Here is a 24882-nt window from a genome sequence, read left to right on the forward strand (position 1 = left end):
AGCTTTATTTGATATGCATGTATAAAAGGGTAGTAGATTGTGTACATTTTATTTAGCCATGAAATATTTTATTGTTTCAATAATCAATAAATCTTTCTGAGAGTATTAAAATTTTTTATGCTCGTATAAAATGCTCGCGCGCCCGTATACTCTGGTATTAATATTAATACTTTTGAAGATTAATATTTAAAAGTATCAATTTCAAGAACTGGTTTTGGCAGATATAAATGTACAAGTATTATTTTCGAAGTTGCGCAAAGATAACCATTGCTTTAAATAATATCCTCCTATTGCAGACTTATGGGCTTTTCAAGTAAAAACTGCTGCGACTGACATTTCGACATTTTCCGATCAATAATTCCTACATGCATATATGGTGTTTAAAACTATTGCTTTGTCTAGGACTGATTTCTTTTACAAGCTCGTATTAACTCTCTGAAATTGAATATTAACATTCAATATTAACATGAAAATTATTTTCCAGTTAAGATTAAATGTACATTTATAAAAGTGTTAATACATAAAAATCTAGAATGAAATAACATCGCAATCTATCAATATTAACACAAATTAAAACGAGAAAGCAAAATTAATAATATCCAAATTATCTCTGAATTCCAAATATCTGAAGTAAATTTCAACATTGAAATCAAAATTGATAAAATAAAATAAAATTTTAAAAATTAATACCAGAATTAAAATTAAACCTACAACTTTTTAGGAATCAATTACACTGAGTATTCAATAAAAAATCCTTCATTATTTGCCTGTACTCTTAATATATCATTTCTGCAACTGTAAAAAATAAAAAATAAAATCTTTTATAATAAAAGATACAAAAGTGTTTTAATTAATAATGTAACATTACTTGATAATTATCTCTAATTACTTTAATTATTTTCTCATTGTGTATTACTGACGTCGTGATAATATTAATAATAATAACGATAATAATAAGTAATATCAATTTTCATTATATTCAATAATTATAAAGTTTGTAATATTTTTAATGGTGCATTGACTTGACGATCTAAATAATTTTAGCAAACAAGTTTTGAGTGTATCATTATTTTGAACATTTTCATTAACATCAGAACATTCGTATCGTCCGTGCAACATGATAAAAGAAAAAGTGCAAAGAAGAGGAATAATTATACCGTTCTTAAAAGCCTCGCTGGGAAATTAGCATCTCCTGTGAGCGATATAATTGCATTTCAAATTGCAACGCGCCGGTATGCCCCAGACTGCTGCAAATTAGACGCCATTTTGTCGGCGTTATTTTATTCTCGTTTTGTATCCTACGCTTTTAAATATGAAAGGAATTCCATTGAACTACAAGCTAGAACACGTCTGCTGTGTGAATCATTATTGGTCCTCCGTTGATGTTTTCCATATTATCATTTCTGAATATATGTAAATATTCTCTCGATATAACATCGTGTACCTGTTTATTAAATAACATGTTCATGTTTGAAATTGAGATCAAATTCAGTAGTCGCGAACCCATAACAGGTCTAATATTCAAGTATCATTTCGCTGAGCTCGAGCGTGCACTACTCATGAGAATTTCTCTTTCATAGCGATTGCATTTCCAAAGTATCTGAAGCAGACAACAATTTCGGAACCACAAACGGACTAAGATTTGCAGAATTGTTTTCAGAACTATATTTACATATTTACATTTATATTTACATTATATTTACATATTTACAGAAAAATTAGATTCTAATCTAAACAGCTCAAAAAGCATTATGAGCTTTTAATAAAGACTCGTAGAATAAAAATAAAATAACGTAAACTAAATAATATCAAATGGAGAATTGGTGAAGATGTATTTAATCGGATTTTGATTTTACGTTAAAGTATTATATTGTACACATTTTAATAGGAGGATCAGGAGAGCAATAAAATAAAGGGATGAGAGGAAAATCAAGCAGATTTAAGGTATAAATAAATAAGAATAAAGCATAAGTTATAGTAAGTTAGTAAGAGGATTTTACACAGATACATATTAGTCTAGAAAATAAATGTGCAACATAAAATATGGATGGATACGTGTATGGCTAAAGAATAATATTGTAAACCAAGTTTCCCTTCTTGTCAAAACGCTGAAGAAAATAAATACGTATATATAATATTATGTACATTGTACATGTACAGATTATATCGTATTTTAATATATATCTCATAAGATATGTATCTTCGTTCCCCTAAGTTCCCCAGAGAGAATTCCAATCTACCTCGTTCAAATTCGAATTTACTTAAAAGCCGCGCTGGATCTTCCTCGAAATAATTTATAGAACTCAAACTGTAATATTTTCATCATCTTTAATGATCACGTGGATTATAAGAAGGTACCGCTCGTCCTAATTTTAATGTTTAATCCGGAAAGATTTTGTGCATCCTCATTAGGGATGCGAAATTATTACTTCGAGGGAGAAATGCAGATGAGCGAGAAGGGGCGAAAGGGGGTACGAACGGGGTTAATACATGAATCCGCATTTACCGTACCGCCATTCGACTGTAATCTCACGCAATGTATCTCATATTAGATCGATCATATCGTCAAAGCTGCGCGGCACTGCATCGCGGTGCGACGAATCATGAGCTGCCGATTGCAGAAATCAATCATCGACAATTCGCACGCAATGCTTGCGTCGGGGTGTAATGTATTCGTAAACGGAGTATGCGGGATGACGGGGCGGTAGATACAACCTTTTACAAGAGCGAAAAAGACAGGACAAGCGAAATTTTTAGATAAAAATAGATTTCTGTTTCTGCGAGATTTATAATACATGTTGTTGGATCTTATAATGTACAAAATAATCAAACTTTAAAAAACCATATTTGATTTTAATTAAATTTGGTTAATAATTTTTTCAGTACTTTCTTTCAAGCAGGACAATATGTTCCTTGATTAACAGCAAGCCCGATTTTGTTTTACTATTTTTAACTTAACAATAAAGTAAATCAGGATTTCAAAAATATAAAATATTTGAAATTAAGAAAAATTATGATTTTCTTGAATGTTTCATTTATCGTAATTTTGTAAAATGTATTGCATAAAAAATAACTTCAACAACTTTTAATAACTTATCTAATAATTATTTTTTAATAAATTATTAGATTCAAATATTGTGAAACAGCTATCATGAAAAGATTTTCACTTAATCTCAACAAATTTCATCATGAAATCAATAAACTGCAGGTAAGCCTCAGGGGATATAGAATGTGAAAATAATGCAATATGCTATGAGATATCTGTCCTCTTTTTTTTAGTATTCTCATCGATGCTTTAAAAATTTATTTTGGAAACAATTTGTGGAAATTGGATGGAAATGGAATTGTTCAGCTATAACGGTCATTTTAACTTCAATTGAATTGCACGATATAGCAATCATCCTCTGTTTCAGAAAAGAATACTCAAAACGAGATAAAGATATTTATTTAAAATTTATGTTAATTAGTGACAAATTATTTAATTAATTATTAAAACATTATTAACGTATTAAATTAATTAAAACGTTATTAATTTATTAACACATTCCACGAATGACTTTGTAATCAATGCAATTGCAATAATTTCTACATTACACCTTGCGAGATTAATTATCAAATATATTCACTTGAATTTTAAATGAAATTATACGATTTCTCATGTAATTATTAATCAACCATGAAAAACAGCTTTTAACAAAATAACCTTTAAAGGAAAAAATGATATAATATCATGCTTTTCAATAAAAATGTCAAATAAGTTTTAATAACATTTTGGATAATAGTTTTAAACTATTATCCAAAAAAAATAATTAGTCCAAAAACTAAAAATGTACAGAATTACAAATTTCTCTTCGTAAACGAATGCAATCGATTTTATACAGTGATATTTTCGCTATAAGGGTCACTTTCGGAGCCATTTTTAAATTGATCGAAATTTCTGATTAAAAAGCTTCTGGCGATTGTGGGACACCCCGTATATCTATCTTTCCCTTTCCCTCGATCAACGCCAATGAGCAAGCCGCTGTCTAACTATTGATCGGGATGTTCCATAGGCGCGGCGCTCCTATTAAACGTCATATGCTGCTGTTTTTGTACTCACATGCCAGCAGCTGCTGGCAATGTTCTATGTTTATTCACATGCACTCGGATTAAAAGTATACTGTTTTGTAGATAAATTAAGTAAATTTAATGTATTGCGCAACAGAGAAACGCAGAAACATACATATACGCGCTCGTGGAGGCAGAGGGGGTGAGAGGGACCCCTTATACGACTCTTTGCACAAGTAACATGGATAAAAATTTAAAAAGAAAAATTAACAAGCATTTTTACTTATTTTTTTATCGAAATTTTTATCGGAAAATATATGGATTTCCCGAAAATGCAAAAAAAGCTTTTACATTCTATTTCTTAACAAATATTAGCATTCGCGTGTGTGCGTATAGTATTTACAGATACCAAACATTATGAAAGAATAATGTTAAATTCACAGGTATAACGTATTATAACTGAAATTTAATTAATTACATTACGCGAACACGAGGCAAACAAATTTATCCGGCGCTATTGTTTTTACGCGCGCATTCAATCATTTCGTAATCTTCGGCCACTGCATACAAACGGCGCGGCGGTTTTTGCGAGCATTACGCTGTTTGTATTCTTATCATGTTCATTATTCTCCTTTTATTCTGCGGTATTTGCAAAAGGCGCTTGCCATTGTGGAGTCATTCAGGATATTCTGGTTAGATTAAACTCCGTATGCGTTCTTTTGAAATGCGCGTTCTGCACTACTCACAGAAATTAATCTAACGCAGGAGGATAAAAAATACTTCAATTGCGTGCACGCTCATGACAAATTTAGGAAATATCATTGTGCTGTATCCACGAATCAATTCTGTGCTTTTGCAAACTTCAGGATTCAATTTTGACATTCAGGATTTATTTACAAAACAGAAAGGAAGTAGGGCAATCTCTTTTTTACCAGTGTTGTCGTGTTGTGACGTTTCATAATTTTATAAACGTTAATGTCAACATCAAGTGCGAAAGAGATGATATTTTTAAATATTGAAAAGGATTGTCCAAGTCAGGCTAAAGCATCGAATTGAGATACTTGATGCATTTTGTGTCATTATATCGTAATGCTCATTATAGCTGTCGTGCAGCTGCGATCTGACATGTTTCGTGATATATTTTGTATAAATATGTTATTATAAAATATGGAGAAAAATCTTTTAACCCACTTTCGAGCATTGCGAAGCAGAAGTGGCGAAGGAATCTGGGGAAAAGCTCTTTAGCTTCTTCTCTCTTTCTCTTTCTGAGACAGAAACAGTGTGTATCATATTCATCTTGCATTCTCCGTATATATACTGAAAAGCAGAGAGACGTGTATATAGAGACATCGTTCATGCGATACATAAAACTTGGTCTCACCATCTCGCCCCATTCTGGCTGCGGTATTACAATACCATCGCCATTATGGTAGCGAAAAACCACACGAGAGAGTGAGAGAGTGAGAAAGAGCGGTAGCGAGGGAAAGAAAATGATACGGATATTCTAGAAACGTTTAAAGAAGAAAAAGCAGCATTACTCTCGTAATATTTTATTCGCATTATTACATGGAATAATTGGCGAAAATTCATATTCTGCAGCAAACACTTTTATTTAGTGAATGTTACTTTGAACGAACGACATTTTTTAGAAAGACCGGATGTTACATATTAAAAGAATTATGGAAAGTATAATTGCTGAGAGGTAGGACTTCCGTGCGCGCGGGGGTGTGCTTCTTTATTTTTTCTTCGTGAACTTCGCATTATTTTGCATATTTTAAGCGCAAGACAAACCGTGACTGCATTTGACTGTACAAGTAGGGGGTGCAAGCCTCGTCAGAAATTATTCCCACACATGTTAATATCCGCAGCGCCAAGTTTTTTGTTTAACCGAGCAATGTTCCAAATTTAGCTTTTCTCACGAATTAATCTTGTGCCGGTTAGCTTCTCCAGATTAATTATTAAATTAAACAAGGTACGCATACACAAATAATAAGTGTACATGTATTTCGGACACTGTTTGAAACAGCTGGCTTTTTACAGTAATTTTAATGAGTTTTCGTGTGCGCTTTTTGTGCCAATTTGTATACGTACACAATTTTCTAAAATACATCCGGCAGAAATATCAAACGCAACGCTGGTATCATCGTATCCATCGTGGAACTTGGAAAATGGCCGCAGGCAGAACTTATGAAATATCTCGCGGCGTCCTATTACCGTGTAATGCAATAAGCAGGAGTTTTGCATCCCAGAAGAATGCGGCAGAAGGCAGACGGAAATGAGGAGCGGGCGGGAGGGCAAAGCTAGGAGAAGGGGGAGGCTGCCGGCTAAGTCGAAGAAATGCGGGTGTGGAAAAATTGTGCGATATCAGCGCGAGACGAGGCGCCATTAGGAACGTGTAAATTGCGAATAAAGTTTGCGACGAGCACGCGTACGGCCGTGAGCGTGCGCGCGCTTTTAAAAGCGCGCATTTATTTTTCCGTCGTCTTAAAGTTAATCTCACGCGAGTCGTCAGGAACAAAAGCCGTGTCTCGACGACCACCCTGGTCGCTCGTTATTTTCCGGGTCATGACGTCGCCCGGCGAGCGTTTTTACACTGCGAAATATATGTATGAAGACCTTGGGCGAATAATTATTACGCTTACTCCACCCTTATCTTGCGAGCGCTCTAATAAATCTCAGAAATGTAGTTTCCTATCGTAATTTTGCCCATGTGAATGTAAAGCTAATTAAAGAGAACTCTTCATCTATTTTGTGATATTGCAATTATTCTTTTTCTCTCTCTTTCTTTCTCTGTCTGTTTATCTCTATGAATATGTATGTGTGCGTTATTATATTATTTAAAATATAATTTCAACTAACTAATATCAGTTAACTGATAGCTAGATGAACAGAGAACAGTTAAAGTAATTTGTTTTTCTTGTCATCTGTTGACATGTAATTGTTACATGTTAGTGAAGACAATACCGGTGATAGATATACTCACAGCTTTCTCTATCAGTCCTTTAAGGATTCGAGGCATATTAATGCACGGCTATTGGAGTATCAGTAACTAAGTCAACATAGACGGTTCTCAGACTGCAATTACGTTAAGCAAACACATCCTAGATACTACTCTTCGGAACTAGGATAGTTCAATAGTCCTAGACGTGCCATAGCGGTTTTCGCGATATAACGAGACCATTTCACAATACTACTGTGTCTATACTAATCACGAATTTTGGACAGATTGTTCATAAAATAGATCCTGACGGTTTCAATTTCATGAAACACTTTGATACAACAAATAAATTTCTGCATATTTGCACAGTCTTTTTAGAGAAAGTATTATACCTGAATTTTTACTGTTATATAAAATGTGCGAATTTTACAGAAAATTATAGCAAATAGTTTTAATGTTATATAAAATATGCGAATTTTACAGAAAATTGTAGCAAATATTTTTAATGTTATATAAAATGTGCGAACTTTACAGAAAATTATAGCAAATATTGAAAATGTGGGAAATTAAATTAGTTAAAAAGAGCTGCTTAAACCTTCAGAAGAAAAATTTTTTATAGAAAGTTTTTAACGAATGGATGAACTCATATATCATCGTCAGCCATTTCGTTAGAAGCAGGAAGACGGAAGAATTTTCTGAAACGTTCTTCTGCTCGCACAATACTCTTCTGATTCACTTTTCCGCACCGCAGCACGATACAGCTTGGTGCAACGGAAAGAATGCAATACAGTTGGCAAATAAAAAGAACCTCGGTTCGATATAGCCGCGTTTGCACCTAAATTGACACTAACGAGTCACGTTTCGCTTTCTTGTTGCAGTTGGTGGCCAAAGCAAGCAGGAAGGAATATTACCAACAGCAGCCCCGGTAAGTAGAATCTTAATCGTTATTGGCCTGTTCTCAAATAAGAATCGAGGCAACATTGTTTTGACCTGCTTGAATGGTACCGGCATCCTAGAATACACGGGGTGGTTCTTAAAACAGGTCAGCCAATATATTTCTTCGCCGTAACATAATTAGAAGTTACGTTGAAGAAAGGTAACGAGCACCGGCTAATTTAAGAAAGCGTACTAGTTTATTTGAGACGAGATGTTTCTCACTAATTGTACTAATAGTAACACTGTTAGTAATGATAATGTAATTTCTATTAACAATTTAGCGGTTTAGCTAAATATATTATTATTAAAATTAAAAACTGAAGTATATAAGCGTTTATATAAAACGTTATAAATGGATTTATAAAATATTATTAAAATTAAAATCTAAATTATACATATGTAAGCATTTACAGTTTTAAAACGCTATACATAAATTTATAGAACATCTTACGTCCAAGTCTAGAAAAGCTAGAAAAGTTCACTAAAATTTCAGGATCATTGTATAAAACATTACATTTTATAGGAGCTGACTACTTTAATGACATCGATAAAACTGACAGAGAATGGCAATGATGTGACGCAGATAGGGACACCTGATTCTGAAGAGGATAAAATTAGTCAAAGCGAAATAGATGACGACGAGGCAGAGAAGAAGCGAAGAGAAGAAGAAGACAAGGAAGAAGAAAATGAAGAAGAAGAAAACGAGGAGCAGGAGGACGAGGAATACGAAGGTGATGTTAATAATGATGACGGCGATAATGATGATGATGATGAATACGAGGATGAATTGAAAGCAGTCGCGGAGTCTCATGAGGCAATGTCGAAGGACGAAGCAAGAAACCCAAATATATCCTCCATCAGAAATGAACAATCGAGAGAAAAACTGTCAAGCGCGCAAAACTTTGATTCCCATGAGAAGAGCAATGAGAACACGTTCGATGAAAGTATAGTGTCCAACGAGGCGATCATTAGTGAAGTCATCAAGAAAGCTCAAGATGAAGAGGTTGAAAAGATTTAATTATAATTCATTATTTGTGCTTTGAGTTGACTTCTTGTATCAAGCAACTATAGCGGCGATAATTTATTGCTACTTAAGAAGGAGTTTTGTTAGACATTATGAGAAAATCAAGAAAATATCGAGCTTCTATCTCTCTCAGTCTATTTATAATTTTATTGATAAAGATATTTAAAAAAATTTTTGCAGGTAATAGAATTACTAAAGTATAAGATGAAAGAGGACGCAAAAGTAAAGTCAAAACGCGTGCCGACAGTGAAAAAAGAGCTGAGCACCCAGAAGGAAATATTATTGGTCAATGAGACGCAAGTATCGAAGAGCCTGTTACCCTCCGAGGATCCCGTGAATCATTTAAGCAGCGAAACTGACAACGTCCGCAGAAGGGACCTGGAGAAAAACAAGGTGAGAGGAACACGACGTCGGTTCCTCTTTCACGGATAACAAGGCAAAGTTCAGTCATTCCGTCGTAGTTCGTAAACTAAATCCGCTGCCAACTAATTATCTTGCCGTTATTTATCTTTCCTACAATATAATTATGTATTTATTTCATTTTCGCGAAGGGGTACGGAAGTGCGACGAAAGCATCGGAAATCTAATCTAACTTTCGTTCCAGCAAACATTTTGTGCAAGTTCCTCGAGACGCAAACGTGAGAACCAAGGCAGGCTTGCAAAATCAATACGCTCTTGATTATTTCTTCTCGGAATTTGTTATCTTTCCTTTATGTAATTATGTACAGTTTATCTCCCGATGTTTTCGAGCATTGGAAAATAAGGATATCGGTACTTCAGCCTGGCTTCCTCCAGATTGAGATAACTAATTAACTGAGATTCTTAAGCCAACCCTTTCTTCTTTCCGGCAAGGGATTCATCCCGCATATTTCCGGCATACGCAAACAAAAAGCAGCAAATAGAAGATTTAAAGCTTTTCACCAATTTCATGGAATTACACTTTTCCAGCTGACGGAAGAGAAGTCGCGTGAAGGCGTTTACCTCCAAAGACCTTCGAGCGAGATCGGCTTCAATAATACATACGCTGAACAGAAGAATCCTTCGGGAGGCGTGAAGAGACTGGACAAAAGACAGGAAACCGTTCTCAAGGACCTCAAAGCGTATTTGCTCGCTGAGAATGCAGCTGAAGAAGAGCGGCAACGGAAGTTGGAAGAACTCGGGGTAAATATGTTGAAAAATTATTATAAATTGGTGATAGTGTTTTCACGTATCGTTTCAAGCGATTGTTGCACGACTTTTGTTGGTGTGTCATTGTTTAATAAAATATAATTATATACGCGTAAACGCGATAAAAGCAATCTTCTAATATAATCTACAATGCATATAATAAAATAGAATAAGTCGCATTAAATGTCAAATCGATTTCTCGTGGCGAATGGAAAGTTTATTCTCAGCGGAAACTCTTCATTCGTGATTGGCGTAATTCTACAATCTTACACGTAAAATTACGCGTAACATTCAATCTTTCGCATCACCGTAATTGAACCGCGAGTTAAAATCCTATTAAAGCAAATTTCGCGCGAAATTAAATGGATAATATAGTTTTGTTATCTATTTGATTATCTCGGCAGTTTGCCTAGGAGCTCTTCTCCTGCTCGGATCCTTATAACTCGAAAATTAAACGTCAAGTATCATGTTATTAATGTAATTCTTCCGTGTAGGTGCAAGAAGGCGCATTGGCAGAGAGTCTGCTGAAACTTTTGGTGAAATTGGCGGAAGATCCGGGCAAATGGCAGCGCGTGCACAAATTTCTCAGTAAGTAAAGTTGGAAGACGGCGAAATGAAGTGCGCAACAAGACGCTCGCGGAGAATCCGAGTTTCATTGAGGAATTACTGTACGTACCGGATATGCTACCAACACGAAGGAATGAGGAATTGTGCGCGCCGGTCATCGGTCGTACTACCGATAAATTCCAATTGAGCCTTTTCAGAGGTACAAAGGTTAGATTATCCCCTTTTCCAACGAATGGGCGGGGAATGACGGAGGGAAAACAGTTCCTGTAGGTGCGAAAAGGCAGTGTTCGGTCGGTTGGGAATTCAATAAAGCCTCACAATTGCTCAATTAGGAGACCGTCGTTTGCATTACTGTCCGCGCGATTGCCCGTCAAAATTAACTTGTTCCATAATTCGGAAATCAACCGAATTCAATTATGCACTATTTCTGAAGACTTTACTGTCCTTGGTTTGTACAGTTGCCAATGTTTCTGCGGCAACCTTTGAAGAACCTGATCTTGCAATATCAAGATACACGTCATTCTTTTCAACGTTAAAAACGTTAATTTCTCATAATTAAATCATTTTTTATTCAACTTTTCCAATTCTGGGTTTCTTCAGCTGACATAGAGAACGATCTGGAAGTATCAAAGAGTCAAGATTCGATGAAACGCAGCACGACGATGACGATGTTGCTCTCCGTCACACCCCCGTCCAATGATGTGCCCAAGAAGAATCGTAAAAAGCCAAAGAAGAAGAAGAAACGACCGAGGCATCAACAGACCTCCACGACCACCTCGACAACGACTCCGATGCCTGAGACGTCGCCTTTGACGACAACGGATACGTGGTTGACGACACCGCAATGGCGGCTCGTAGCTGAGAGACTCTTCGGACCACACTGGCAAGAGAACACGCATGAGGAATCCGAAAACGTGGCGAAAATGCGAATCGATCCGAAACCGCGCATTCTGTCACTTTGGGACCTAGTTGATCAAAACAAATCGAAGAATACTGTGAGAACGACGAATGTCGAACAGAAACCTTTGCTCTCGGATGCTTCTGGGAAAGCCAATACTCAATCGCGATTGTTAGGTGTGAGAAAGATTAATCCTCATCCACTGTATCTTCAAGATTCGAGGGAATTCATCCCTGTGACAGGTAAAAATGTAATGTATTTTTTATTTATTATATTATCGTAGCAAACATCGAGATAGTTATTTCTAATATTTTTTAATATCGAATATTTATTAATATCGAATATAATATTAACGTTATTAATATATAAATATTTGCACAATTTCTGTATTTATATTTCTGTATTTCTGTATTTCTGTATTTTTGTATTTCTGTAATTCTGTAGTTTTTTATTTCTGTATATCTCTATTTCTGTATTTCACTTTTTGGACTTCACATAGCTGTGAATTCAAACCGAAATGTTAATAATAAAAGAAAAAAATGTATAAATAAATAAATACAATTTATAAATAAATAATACTCGACTGTGTTTGAAGAATTTTAGTCGTTAAAAAAAATTTTAATATTTAAAATATGTCAAATCAGATTATCTTACGACTTGTTAGTACTCGAAGAATAGAAAAGGATTAAATATTTGATTATACTTAAATTTATACCTATAAGTTTGTTATGTTATTGTGCATTAAATTTAATAACATTGCACAAATGTATTTATTTAATATGCTCTCCAGATTCGGATCGCTTAGCTGATTACGACTCACCGGAAGCGGTTTTTCCGCGTCTACGTTACACTTCGACTAACGAATTTCCGCAACGCAGAAATGAGAATGATTACCAGGATGACTTGACTCTGCAAACGAATTATTTCGCTCGTAATCAAGAGTACAAGCCACCGAGCAGAGAGTTCGCCATTAGCAGAAGCTGGCCGGACCTGACTATCCCTTACAAGCACAATCGACCATGGAGCGTGGATGAGCGTCCACTTTACCCGGTATCATCCGACAAATGGCCTTGGAGTCAGCAAAGTGATTTTAGGTATTGGCCAACGCGTGGGAAATACAGAAACCATTGGGCGACTTTAGGAATCGAGAAGAACGACGATCGAATGAATTCAGCAAGGATCAAAGACTGGCAGCAACAGGAGTCACCATTTTGGGAAACCGACAAGTCGCACATGTGGCTAGTAGAGGAGGAAATGCCATCCTTGTGGCCACGAATAGATAAAACGATGAAACCTTATAGGCACGACGAGCTAATAACCTGGGAAAAGAATAAGAATCATTCCGAATTGAATAAGAAGGAGGATACCAACAACAAGGTGGTATTGCCGAAGATCACCATGAAAACTTGGAACAGTTTAACCTCCGATCCCGCGACTTGGCCGTACAAACTACCAAGCGCAAAACCATGGCCGAAAGATGAAAACGGCAAATCGTACAACCCGAACGCCGATCTAATAAAAAAGCTCGGCCTCGATAAGGAAGACAACGCGAACTGGTCGAAAGACAAAGATGAGAAGTCAGGGAAGTTAGTGTTCGAGAAGCAAACTAGCTCAATTTTTCCCAAAGACGCGAGAAAAAAAGAGCTAACGCGATCAAACGATTTCAAGTACAAGCCGATCAGCAACAAGAGCAACTACAATGATTACAGGAAGCTGCAGCAACAGGAATCCATGAAAGAGATGCCCAAGTGGATGTATCAGGACATAAAGCAGTCGAAAGAATGGATCAAACCACAAGCTACATCCGACTCGCTGGAACACAGCGAGGTGGACACCTGGAACACAAAGTCGGAAGTGTCTGCCGGAAATCCCTGGTTAAGGAAGAATTCCCAATCAATTTTATCCACGACGCAATTGGATGGTAACCAAGTGAAGACCCCGAACGATGAGAATTCACTGTCTCGTTTCTCATCCTTCGATACGGCTGGTGCCAACCATGGAAAGTGGAGTGGAAAGTTAGACAAAAGTAAAGAGGGGTTGGTAAAATACTGGACGTACAGTCCAAAGAACAATAGCTCGCCGGGCGCGAAGATAAACGATGATGATTTTTGGAGGGAGAACAATTCCTGGCTATCCAAGACAAAGGAGAATTTCTGGACGACGGGGATGAAATCCGCGCCTACCTCGTGGGACTCAAAAATGGGCGACAACGTCTCGTGGGCATCGAAGGTAGACAATAATGCCTCCTGGATGCCAAAATCCAACAATGCGGACTCGTGGACGGCGGATGGTGACATTTGGCCGGGGAAACCCAACAATGCCGATTCCTGGTCACCGAGCTCCAACGGCCTACCTTCTTGGATTGCAAAAGGAAAGAACAAGGATCCGTGGGTTGGCAAGCCGAACAATGCTGGTTGGTCGCAGAAAATGAAGGATGATAACTTCTGGGCGAGCAAGTTCAACAACGTGGCTTCCTGGAAGAATAACGATAATTGGAAAACTGAGCAGAACTCGTGGCAGCAAAAGATCAACGACGACTGGAATATTGGTTACGGCAAGACTTCGGCTGGCACGTGGCCCTCGAAGTGGAAGCAGTTTGCTTATCACAAGGTGACGGCGGTACCGATCTTGAAACCGGGTACGACGGCCGATGTTTCGTCGGCCAAGGCGAAAAACGCGTTTATAGCGGTCTCCGCGGTCTCTTCGGAGAATTATAACGGAAACGACTGGAGGAAAAATGACGTGAGAGAAGCGACGCATGACGACAATTTTAGGTCGGAGAAGATGGATCAGTCGAATAACCAAGTTCGATCAGAGAGCGAACGGCCAATTTATGCATGGAAGAAGAACGGCTTGCAACTGAACAATGTTCATGTGAAGAGAAACACTACCGACCCGCTGGAGAATCAACTGGAAGCGCTAAGGCAGGATGATTTGTGGCCATACAAGCAGAATGAGGTCGAAACGGAAGAGGTAATAACTCTATCTAATTTTTTTTAGATTTTGCGCCTTGATATCTTTCTTTTATTTTAACAACGAGTCCATTCAACGCCGTTATTCGTCTCATGTTTACATTTTAGTTTCTTGTTTAGATAGTTGTTTAAATCCTCGCGTACGTGCCGCAATTTCCCAGATTCATTGACACGAACGTGAGCGGACTATGCAGACTGGCCGCTAGACTAGGAGTGAGCGATAGCCTTCTACCCCAGTTTTCGGACTTTGCGTGATCTCTTGCCAGATTGCTAAAGTTTGTGAAACTACGGGCATAGCCTTACATGAAAGTTCTAATTCCGCCCACAGCTTCGTTAGATTTCGCAAGCCTGAGAAATTACCGTGAAATATACTAGGGATTTGTAATAACGTAATATTATCGCAAACTTGATATACAAAATATAATTCGAAGTTTCGACACAATAGTGATTCGTCTTTGAAATTTGAGAAAACGAAACTGAAAGCGGGAAAATGATGTTCAAATTGACTCCATCACATTTTAATTAAGAGAGATAGAATATTTAACTAAATATCGCTATTGATTAATAGAAGCAGAGTTATAAAGCGGTTTTTCAGTTGTAGCTTTTTTAGATAAAATTTCTAGTAAAAACAATATAAAAATCTAAAACAATATATATGATGTATATGCTATATATTATAATATTCATTTATATGTATAATAATATATAGAATTTATGTAATAACATATACATAATTTATAAGCTATTATAATATGTAAATTATGATCAGTAAAATATATATATGTATATGCATAATAATAATTAGTTGCAATTAAATAACGTGCAGAATATTTCTATGTAACATATACGCCCGATATTATAGAGATATACCCCGTTTCATTAACATTACAAGCGGTAATATTGCAGTTATTTATATTGCAATTGTTTGTTAAAGGAAATTGTATTTACCGCGTCAACCCCGCAGTCAGCAATAACAGCGAACAATACGATATCTCAACTTCCACAGAATCAGACCACGTCGAAGGCTGTCAACACATCGTCCAAGGCTTATCAACAGGAGCTCCTGATGAAATAGGAAGACATTCGCGATTCGTCAAACCTCGTCCTACAAATATTCAGATATCGTGGTTCGATCTACGATAGGCCATACGGTTTCTAATTGTAGATTAGGTTTATATTTGATATTAGTTGCGCGATATTTACGACTGATAGTGTTTTCGGTTCACGCGATCCGGACCAATGCAATACAAGGAACAGTATTCCTGGCATTGTGTTTGAGCCGATAACTATGTCACACATCTTAAATTAGAAGCTCAGAAATATAGGGTAAAATAAATAGGGTAAAATATGTTGAGACCTTTCTCGCGATTTATGTCACGTTTATTTTTTCGCAGTAATACTTCAGTTTGATAAAATAACTGCAATCATAATTTATAAATTGATAGTAAGTTCTACTATGTGATATGAATGTGTAAAATAATCACGCGCACGGAAATTTGAACTATTATAAAATATTGTTACTCACGTTGAATAAAAATTACAGCTATTACATTTATTACCATTTTAAACTTTGATAAATGTTAAATATAACGGATTAATAACGAATGAAAATTAATACCGTACTTTGTAAATGCGTTTTATTAAATTAAAAGATTAAAATGAAGAATCGCTTATATATGCATTGTATTTATATATATTTATACTTCTTTATTTCTCTTGCTTTTAATAATTCAAGATGTTTGGCATACGTATCGGCTTGACCACCGATTTCATATTTAACTCTTAAGTTACACACTTTGTTACACACTCACAAACACACATGCACAATTCTATATGTAACTAAATACAGTAATGAAATCAATCGATGACAGTAATGTAGCCATGAGGTAGCACTGAAAAGTTTTTTTCGGGGATTACGTTACGATGAGAGAATACTGATGAACGAAATCCACTGACAATTTCCAGTTACTCACATAGAGATCTATATAGAATATTTTAAATTATTATTAAAATCCACATGTAACATGTAAAGATCCATATGGGAATATGTGTGGGATTGTATAACTATATGAGAATCCATGTTGAATGTTTAAAATCCGTATCGAAATCCGCCTTGTGTGTAAAGATTTATATAAGAATTCGTGTGATGTGGCATACCTATACAAGAATCCAAATGGGCATTTAAACCCCATGTTGGAGTCTACTCAGTGTGTAAAAATTCATATCGATATCTGTATGAAACAGTATATCTGTATCCGGAATCCATGCGAAGTCACATGGACGCCTGCACACCTATGGAAATTCACATGGAAACCCAGTATTAGGGTCACAGAATTAGCACATAGAGAAAATCTTAATTTCTACATGGGATCCACATGCGAGATCTCATGTAGGACTTAGATTCCTGGCCTATGCGTTGAAAGCAAATCCCGAGATCCCATATATAATTTCTCATATGAAATTATATTTCCGATACTTGTATCATTAAATACGAATTGTATATTTCCAGTGAATTTCCCATATAATTCCGACCTACAGCTTTCCAAAATGGGAAATGCGTTGGATGGAAACGTCATGAGATATCATTACATATCAAATGTAAACCTAGCTTATTGTAATTTGCAACAACGTCCTGGCAAACACGCGAAATGCTAATCGATCCGTTCCGATGAATGACGTAGTGTCTCTCGAGCAACGTTACTCTCTGAAACAAAATCAGTGTATTTTCATTGAAAAACATAAATTCAAATGTAAATCTAGCTCATTGTAATTTTCAACAACGCCCTGGCAATCACGCAAATGCTAATCGATCGGTTCCAATGAATAACGTAGTATCTCTCGAGCAACGTTACTCTTTGGACCAAAATCAGTATTTTCACTGAAAAACAACTAAATTTACTATACCCAGAGTACTGTAAGTAAAATCACCAGTAAAATTAATTTAAAAAATAGTCATATTTTACAATCGAAAGTAATGAGACAAAAAGAATAAGTAATATTCCGCAATTTTTAATTGATTAATTGACAACCAAATGTCAATCCTTTATTGAAAATTAATAAAATCCTCATTTCAGTAATTCTCTCAAAATCAGTAAGGATTTCAAGGAGATATGTGACTCAGGTAGTTACATTTGCTGATTTAGTTTCGGAGAGTATCTTGTTGATAACAAAAATACTCCGATAAGAACGATTCTTTTGATTGTGCACCCTTGTAGGAATTACGGCTTTATCAATAATTGTAAAATGGAGTATGTGTTAGCCACCTTGACTCGTTTTCCTTCTCTTTGCTCTCTCTCTCTTTCAGCATTGGAACTTTATTTAATTTTAATTTCTATGTAACTATGAGATATAGAAACAGAAATGAGATTATTTTATAACTGATAATCCTTTGTTAATTATTTTTACTGGTTTTTGCGGAAACGCTGATTTTCTTCGATTGCTTTTATACTCTCGCATCTTCTTTATGTTGTTATCGCTATTGTACAAATAAAGTTAACTCTCGATATTGCATGCAATTGCAATATTATTATTATAATTGCTTTCTTTAATCGACCAAATTTCGCAAATCGCAAATACTACATTGTCACGCATATGCATATATATTATTATTACTTTTATAATTTTTTCATTATATACTCTTGCGCTGCATTACTTTGTCATCAGTCTCGTTACTTTCTTTCATTGTAATTATTATAATATTTTTACACGTTATTACTGCATTTTCAATATCATGTTGCTATTTATTTTTATACGAAAACTCATATTAATTATCTTAATGTGAGGAACCTACGTCCCTTCCACGTTTTACGTGGAACATTTGTTGAACGATCGTTTGCTTTCTCACTTGATTACGCATTAGTGGAACGAGAAATTCATTTCTGGATAGGTAATATTACTGAAACCTTATCGCGCCTGATATGGCCTTGAAAGTAATATCAATTACAACCTTTTACGTTCATTTCAGACGTTATGCCATAATAAGACAGAATTACCCAAGTTTAGCATTGCCCAAGTTTGAGATGTAAATGTCAAAAACTAACATTATAAGGTGCTAAGCTTTCATTATCTATCCGATTATAGGAGCCATGGAAATCATGAAAAGCATGTACACGCCGATATGCAGGTGACAAAGCGCGCGTAAACGGCAAATCTAAATGTAAGTCCAATAAACTGGATTCTCTTTTTTAGAGGAGCGTTTCGATCATTTATTTATCATCATATCTTTAGGGTGTGTAACTGCATTCGGAAACTATTCGTAGCAGATGTAAGGAATAAAAGTTGTCAAATGGATCCGCACAAACCATCGGCAGATTGTTACTGTGAATAAAATAAATTAATTTCTTGCATACCACACCACCCTCATTCAATAATATAAATTGGAAAGTATACGAAAGACTCTCGAAATAGAATTTTGTCGATTTGTATAAATAACTGCTAGATCTTGATCCAGATTTCTCTACAGAAATAGGACGAATTAAATTTTAATTAAATTAAATTTCAAAATAAGCAATGACTTGCTAGAGAATTTCGTAATAATATATGTAATAATATACATCTTGATGCTGTCTTCATTACATCGTTACAATTACGTTACAGTTGCAGATTTTCTCGTAGATGGGATAGCGAGTTACGTACGGGGAAATCGCGTATTGATTTTTGGTAGGACTGGAATTATTTCGGCTTGAGGGATTATTTGAGTGAAGAAATAAAAATATATATTTGAACAATGACGTGTCTATATTACTTATCTGGCCCAAGTGTATAAATTTATTCGAATTAAAACACATACATTTATTATATATAACATTAAAATATTAATCGCGCGCGTATTGCTTCAGCTGCAATAATCTTTTCATAAATAAAGTATATATATTTGTCATTTATCGGAGTTAATAATAATTACTGCATATTATAAAATTATTATACAGGTCTCGTTCGATTTTGCCAGACCTTGTCAGACTGATATTACCTTACGGAAATTTTACACAGATTTTCATAGCATTGTCAGATCATTTTATAAAACCTCACTTTGCTGAATCTTGTTACTTACTTGTCAGATTTCCTCTTTACGCTCACCATTAAATAGCATTATTCGAAAGTGCAATTATAACATTTTTCATCCATTATTAACTCGTACTGCTACCTCACTTTTCAGCCAAAAACAGTAGAGGCTCGTAGCGGAATTTTTTGGAACTATTAGTAAGGATTTTTCCGGAGCGCCTGTAGCAACGTTTAAGTAGACAACGACCCCTGCAGAACAGCAATTTACCATTTCACGATCATTGACGGGTTGCCATTTTGTAGGCGCCCTCGTCCGTTGAATAAGTTAATTGCGAGTAAAGGCGTCTCGATAAAAATTATTTTTTTACTAGTTCGGAAAACATCCGCTATGAGACTCCACTGTCTTCAAGTGAAGAATGAGGTAGTAGTACAACTTAACGGCAGATCAGACGTAGCTTTATTTTTTTATATACTCTGATCAGCAACTGGTAGAAAAATCTTTTTTTTATAAGTAATATTGCTAAATGATTAATTGTGATAGAATTTACAAGTTTAATTTGTAACTGACATGATTCAACAACGAGAGATAAAATGTATTTGCAAATGATGTTTCACCAAGAAATATTTTTTAATTGAATATCATTTTAAGACAATAAATTTTATGTATGCTTGTTGTTTATTTCTAATTCGACGATAGAATTATATATAACGTGTTATATACTTTAGTGAAATTTGAAAATTGATTGCAAATTTCTGATAATACATACTTAATACATTTTATTTGTACACAATGCATATACAAGTTCGACAGCTCTCATAATCGATCACTAAACATATGAAGTAATTCGCACTTTTCTCGTTCTTCGCTCGTTCAGAAAACTTGCGAAAGAAATATCAAGAATTGCTACATTTTTGATGAATTCCAGATTGCAGGAATGACTATAGTTTCATTTAGATTAATTGCAATGAAACGTTTGTATCAATATTATATAAAAAAGTTGGAGTTTTTTTTCAATTGTTTGATTTTTTTACAACAATATTTCCTAAATTATATATCAATCATAATTACAATAAGCAACTTTTTCGGAAAAGTTCTCTCTTTCATCGCGTCTTTACATTTATATGAATATACCTTCTGCCATTCGTTAATCTTAAGAAACATAACTGAATCCCTTGACAATCCACAATGTGTTACATACATACATATATATATATATGTAACTAAATATAATCTCTCCTTAACTGTATAACATCTCTATTTTGTAAGTAATTTATAATTTAGATTTTGTGTGTTCGGTTACATTCAAATTTTAAGATATGATTAATCGTAAAATAGAAAAACTGCAGTTGTGCTGTAATTCTTATAATAAACTTACGAGATAAAGCCTTATCGATTAAATGAATAAACTGAAGTTAAAATTGATGTCCGACTTATTTCAATCATCCTTGTATATGTTATATTTAATAGCAACATTATGTTTGTTTGTACGGATTGAATGTTTCATATTTCTATCATCCATGAAGTAATAGAGATGCAAAAATTATTATGATAAGTATAGCGCTGTTATAATACAATGTTTATTCATACATGATATAATATGTTAAGTCTACTGATCGCACATTCCGTAGAATTTATAACAAATATTGTCAAATATAATAATCAAATTCAAGTTTATAATTCTACTAGGCATACCTTGAACATTAAATTCTCAGTGTTTCATTTGCATTAAAAGACACATATTATTTCATCACATGTGTTATTTATGGAATATTTTAAAACCTGAAAAGAAGCAAATTTGCTTGCACTTCTCGTATATATAAATCGTATGTTTCCCATGGTACTTATACAAGGATGGCCGAAGCAGACGCCCTTAATGCGTCCCAGCATTAAATTCGTAACTTAATGTATTATGTAGGAATTATGCGACTTAACTATTGCAATGAAATAACCATACGTTTCTCGTAAATCTAATTTGCTGATTTCTCTCATTGATACAATCATCATCATCATAGTTAGCGAGCTCAGAAAAGTCATACCCATGCAATACCCAGGGAAGTCGTAGCAAACTGAGCAATGAGACACTGCTCAATTTGCTACAACCTTCTTGGGCGCGTGTATACGACTATGTCTGAGCAGCGAACTCTTGTCGGTGAAGGTTTTCTCGCATTCGACGCACTTGTACGTTCTGCCAGTGTGCGTAACCAAGTGTCTGCTAAGACCGGACGCATGGCAGAACGCTTTCGGGCACAGCTGGCAATGGTGCAGCTGAATGTCGTTCGGATTCAACTTCTGATGGCGGCGCATGTGTACCTTGAGAGCTTCCCGCTGCGTGAAGCTCTTCTCGCACTCCTGACACTGGTACGGTTTCTGGCCAGAATGGGTCATCAAGTGGCGGAACAGGATTTCCTTCTGCGCGAAGGCGCGGTGGCAGATGTTGCAGCCGAATGGTTTCTCACCTGAACAACATCAAAGACACAAGCGTTCAATAAATTTAATAATTTCTTCGAGAAGAAAATTTTTATTTCGCAATTGCCAAGTTGTACCAACCTGTGTGCGTGCGTTCGTGTCTTACTAACGCCGATCTTGTTGGGAACCACTTTTCGCAGGCCTGACAGGTGAATCCCCGTTGCGTAGAGTGTACGGACTGATGGCTCTTCAGCAATATCCTCCGCGTGAACGCTTTCGGACATTTGTCGCACTGGAACACCTTCAGTTCTGGATTCGCATTAACTGGAACACGTGCGACGCGATTAGGACAGTGTTTAATCTACCCTTGCTCGACATACTTCGCCGATATTTTCATTCACTGTTAAGGGTTTCCTTACCAATCGTATCACCCATTGGTTGCAACTTGAGCGACTCGCTCTCTCCGGTATTGTTGCTGGTAAGCTCCATCACGTACACGTTTTTGTGTTCTGCATTCGCGATCGCTCTCTGCACCTCGTCCGCCTCGTCCTCGGACTCCTGCTCCTGCTTGATGCGCGTCGACCTTATGGTGCATCTCGCCTTCGCCGTTCGTTCCTCGGCTGGTACCAGCGTGATGTTCTCCGGATCCTCCGACACGGCCTCCTCCATCTCTGGATTCTCGGAATTCATCCCTGTGAAGGCAAACGATACACGTATGAACCAGATACTCGCGTATGTCTTTCATCGACATCAGTTGTTCCTTTCAATAGTGAAAAACATGCCCAAAATGTAGCCGCCAACGAGCTCCTCTTCCGTCACCTCGATGGGGTCTCCGTCTCCCTGACTGCTGTCACCCTTGGTCGATACCAGGTCAGCCAACAGCTGCTTGACCTGCTTGGACTTGCCAGTAGTGGACTCTTTCAAGTTGTCCTTGCTATCCTGGTTCTCGCCCTCTTCGTCCTGTCCAGTCAACTGCTGTATCAACTTCATATGCTTTTTGAGCTTCGCGTCCGCTGCCTGGCATTTCTTCCTGAACTGATAAGACTTCTCCAGCTGATATTTACAGGGATGGCATATCATGTTAGGCAGGCCATCCTGCTCAAAAACCTGTGAAAACCAGCATCAAAGAGCAATGAGCAATTATTCCAATTGGATTGAAAATAATATTGTCTTCTAAGATTTCACAGATAGAGCATAACGTACGTAAGCGTATCATGTGTGCACCGTAATATCCAAATTGATAGATTAATACAAATATCAACATTGCAGGTTTCTATCTATCATATAAGGGTATATAGATGGGGTATAAATGGAGCATGCTGATACAGGATGAAGCTAGGAGGAAAAAACCATTTTTCCTCCATCTTCGTCCAACGTTCAAAATTCAAATTCCAAATTGTAACACCTGATCTTCAAGACTGAAACGTCTCTGTACGGTGTGTGCGTTAAATTCGGACAGTCTTGTCCCATTAAAAGCATCGTTAAAGAAATCGATCGTTTCGATCAATCATCGGTCCAGGAAGCGCGTCGCGCGTCCAGGTAGGACTCTCCTCGGAAGTTGCCTACAATCGAGTGAAGTGAGATTATCGAGAAAGGAGGCGCGTCGCCTTCCGTCCTCCTCGTTCGACATGCCGACCATGTTCCCCCGACGTACAACTAATATTACAGATCTCTACAAATCAGTAGGGTAAACGATCGCGCGGAGCGATTCGCACGACCTAGGTTCCTGTAATGAGGCGGCGAGACGTGCACAACAGGCGTGTACCTATTGCACAGTTCGTCGATAACTCGGTAAGGCCGGTAGTTGCTTCGCGCAGCGTCGTATCGTCGACATTGCACGTGTCTCTCTTACACACGCACATACACCCGTTAAATTTGACGCGCGCTCGGGCACCGTGTATGTACGTACATACACGCGCGTGACGTCACACGGATCGCTGGATAAAAGCTATGCCGTAGAAGAGAGCGACGCACGGAAAGGAGGGTAGGAGAAGGAGGGGTGAGACGAGGGACGGGAGATAATGCGAGAGGACGCCGTGCGGTGCGCAGAGAGATAAACTAGATTCCTATTTTTCGATGAGCCGTCTCGGCTGATTATCGTCGCTCGCGCGAGCGTCATCGCCGAGCGGAACGACACGACGCGACGCGACGCGATGCGATGCGATGCGATGACGTATGACGTGATGCATGATACGATGTAATATAAAGTACAGTACGGTATACGATACGCGCGCAACCGGGACCATTCCGCAACCATTCCGCGAGAACGCGCGAAACCCACCTCGATGTTCACGCAGGCGAGTATTCGCAATGACAGCGGCACGGTTTCGTCGTCGTAGAGCGGTACCATCTCCTCCTCCTTGGCCAAGCAGAGTCGGCACAGCTCGTTCACGTGGATGATCACGTTGCTCGGGCTGTCGCCCTTTTTCCTGCTGTACGTTTTCATCGTCGTCTTTGCGACAGCGGTGGCAGCCGTACGTCCGTCCGCTTGCGATCTATCTGCCTAATTCTCTCTCCCTTTCCCTCTCTCTCCGTCCCTCGCCTCCCCCACGCCCTCCGCGCGATGTGTTTCTACTTGCTTTTCGAATTCGCGGCAAAGTGCACGACGGAGCGTAATGTTGAAAACGCGACGGAGTTTTCCGAGTGGGAATCGTCGCAATCGCCAGTACACGGTACTCGGTCACTCACAACGGAATCTATAATGGCGGTCGACCATCAATGGCGGCGGACGCGCGCGGCAGAGGCGCTGCCAGCTAACTGACGTGCCGCGCGCCCCCTTGCAAGAAACTGCGACTCTCGCGCGCGCGCGCGCGCGCGCACACGAGTGAGAGAGACGCGCGATCGGCGCGCCGCGAGTCGAACGGAGAGCGAGAGAGAGTAGTCGACCGCGGCACACGAGCGCGCGAACATGTAGAGGAGAGGGGG

The 24882-nt window shown here is 37.3% G+C and overlaps 3 protein-coding genes across 6 annotated transcripts in view; 1 reads left to right on the forward strand and 2 right to left on the reverse strand.

The window, feature by feature from the left end:
• Positions 1-18900, forward strand: part of LOC105279766 — a 34095-nt gene extending 15195 nt beyond the window's left edge. Inside the window, exons 2-9 of one of the 3 annotated variants that reach the window (XM_011339774.3) lie at positions 7864-7910; positions 8445-8924; positions 9126-9338; positions 9894-10106; positions 10607-10700; positions 11280-11819; positions 12368-14550; positions 15484-18900. In XM_011339774.3, the coding sequence (XP_011338076.2) occupies positions 7864-7910; positions 8445-8924; positions 9126-9338; positions 9894-10106; positions 10607-10700; positions 11280-11819; positions 12368-14550; positions 15484-15624 (3911 nt within the window). In that variant the 3' untranslated portion in view covers positions 15625-18900. The remainder of the gene's footprint in view (positions 1-7863; positions 7911-8444; positions 8925-9125; positions 9339-9893; positions 10107-10606; positions 10701-11279; positions 11820-12367; positions 14551-15483) is intronic. The other 2 variants (XM_011339776.3, XM_011339775.3) reach the window with 2 other exon arrangements.
• The window catches only part of LOC105279763 (glutamate receptor ionotropic, kainate 2), a 50887-nt gene extending 30664 nt beyond the window's left edge, over positions 1-20223 (reverse strand). The window contains exon 1 of the mRNA XM_011339771.3: positions 19600-20223. Within this exon, the coding sequence (XP_011338073.1) occupies positions 19600-19628 (29 nt within the window). The 5' untranslated portion in view covers positions 19629-20223. The remainder of the gene's footprint in view (positions 1-19599) is intronic.
• A 77-nt stretch (positions 20224-20300) lies between these two features.
• LOC105279762 (zinc finger protein 543) lies at positions 20301-24677 on the reverse strand. 2 transcript variants are annotated; one of them, XM_011339769.3, is made up of 5 exons: positions 24239-24677; positions 22740-23064; positions 22377-22649; positions 22099-22281; positions 20301-22007 (listed from the first exon to the last, which is right to left on the reverse strand). In XM_011339769.3, the coding sequence occupies exons 1-5, from the start codon at positions 24401-24403 to the stop codon at positions 21637-21639; spliced, it is 1317 nt and encodes a 438-aa protein (XP_011338071.1). In that variant the 5' UTR covers positions 24404-24677; the 3' UTR covers positions 20301-21636. The 2 variants fall into 2 exon arrangements, with proteins under 2 accessions (XP_011338071.1, XP_011338072.1); XM_011339770.3 differs by lacking the exon at positions 24239-24677 and adding an exon at positions 23161-24039.
• Positions 24678-24882: the final 205 nt, after the last annotated feature.

The sequence above is a fragment of the Ooceraea biroi genome, chromosome 7 (assembly GCF_003672135.1).
Source record: "Ooceraea biroi isolate clonal line C1 chromosome 7, Obir_v5.4, whole genome shotgun sequence".
NCBI classification, from domain to species: Eukaryota; Metazoa; Arthropoda; class Insecta; order Hymenoptera; family Formicidae; genus Ooceraea; species Ooceraea biroi.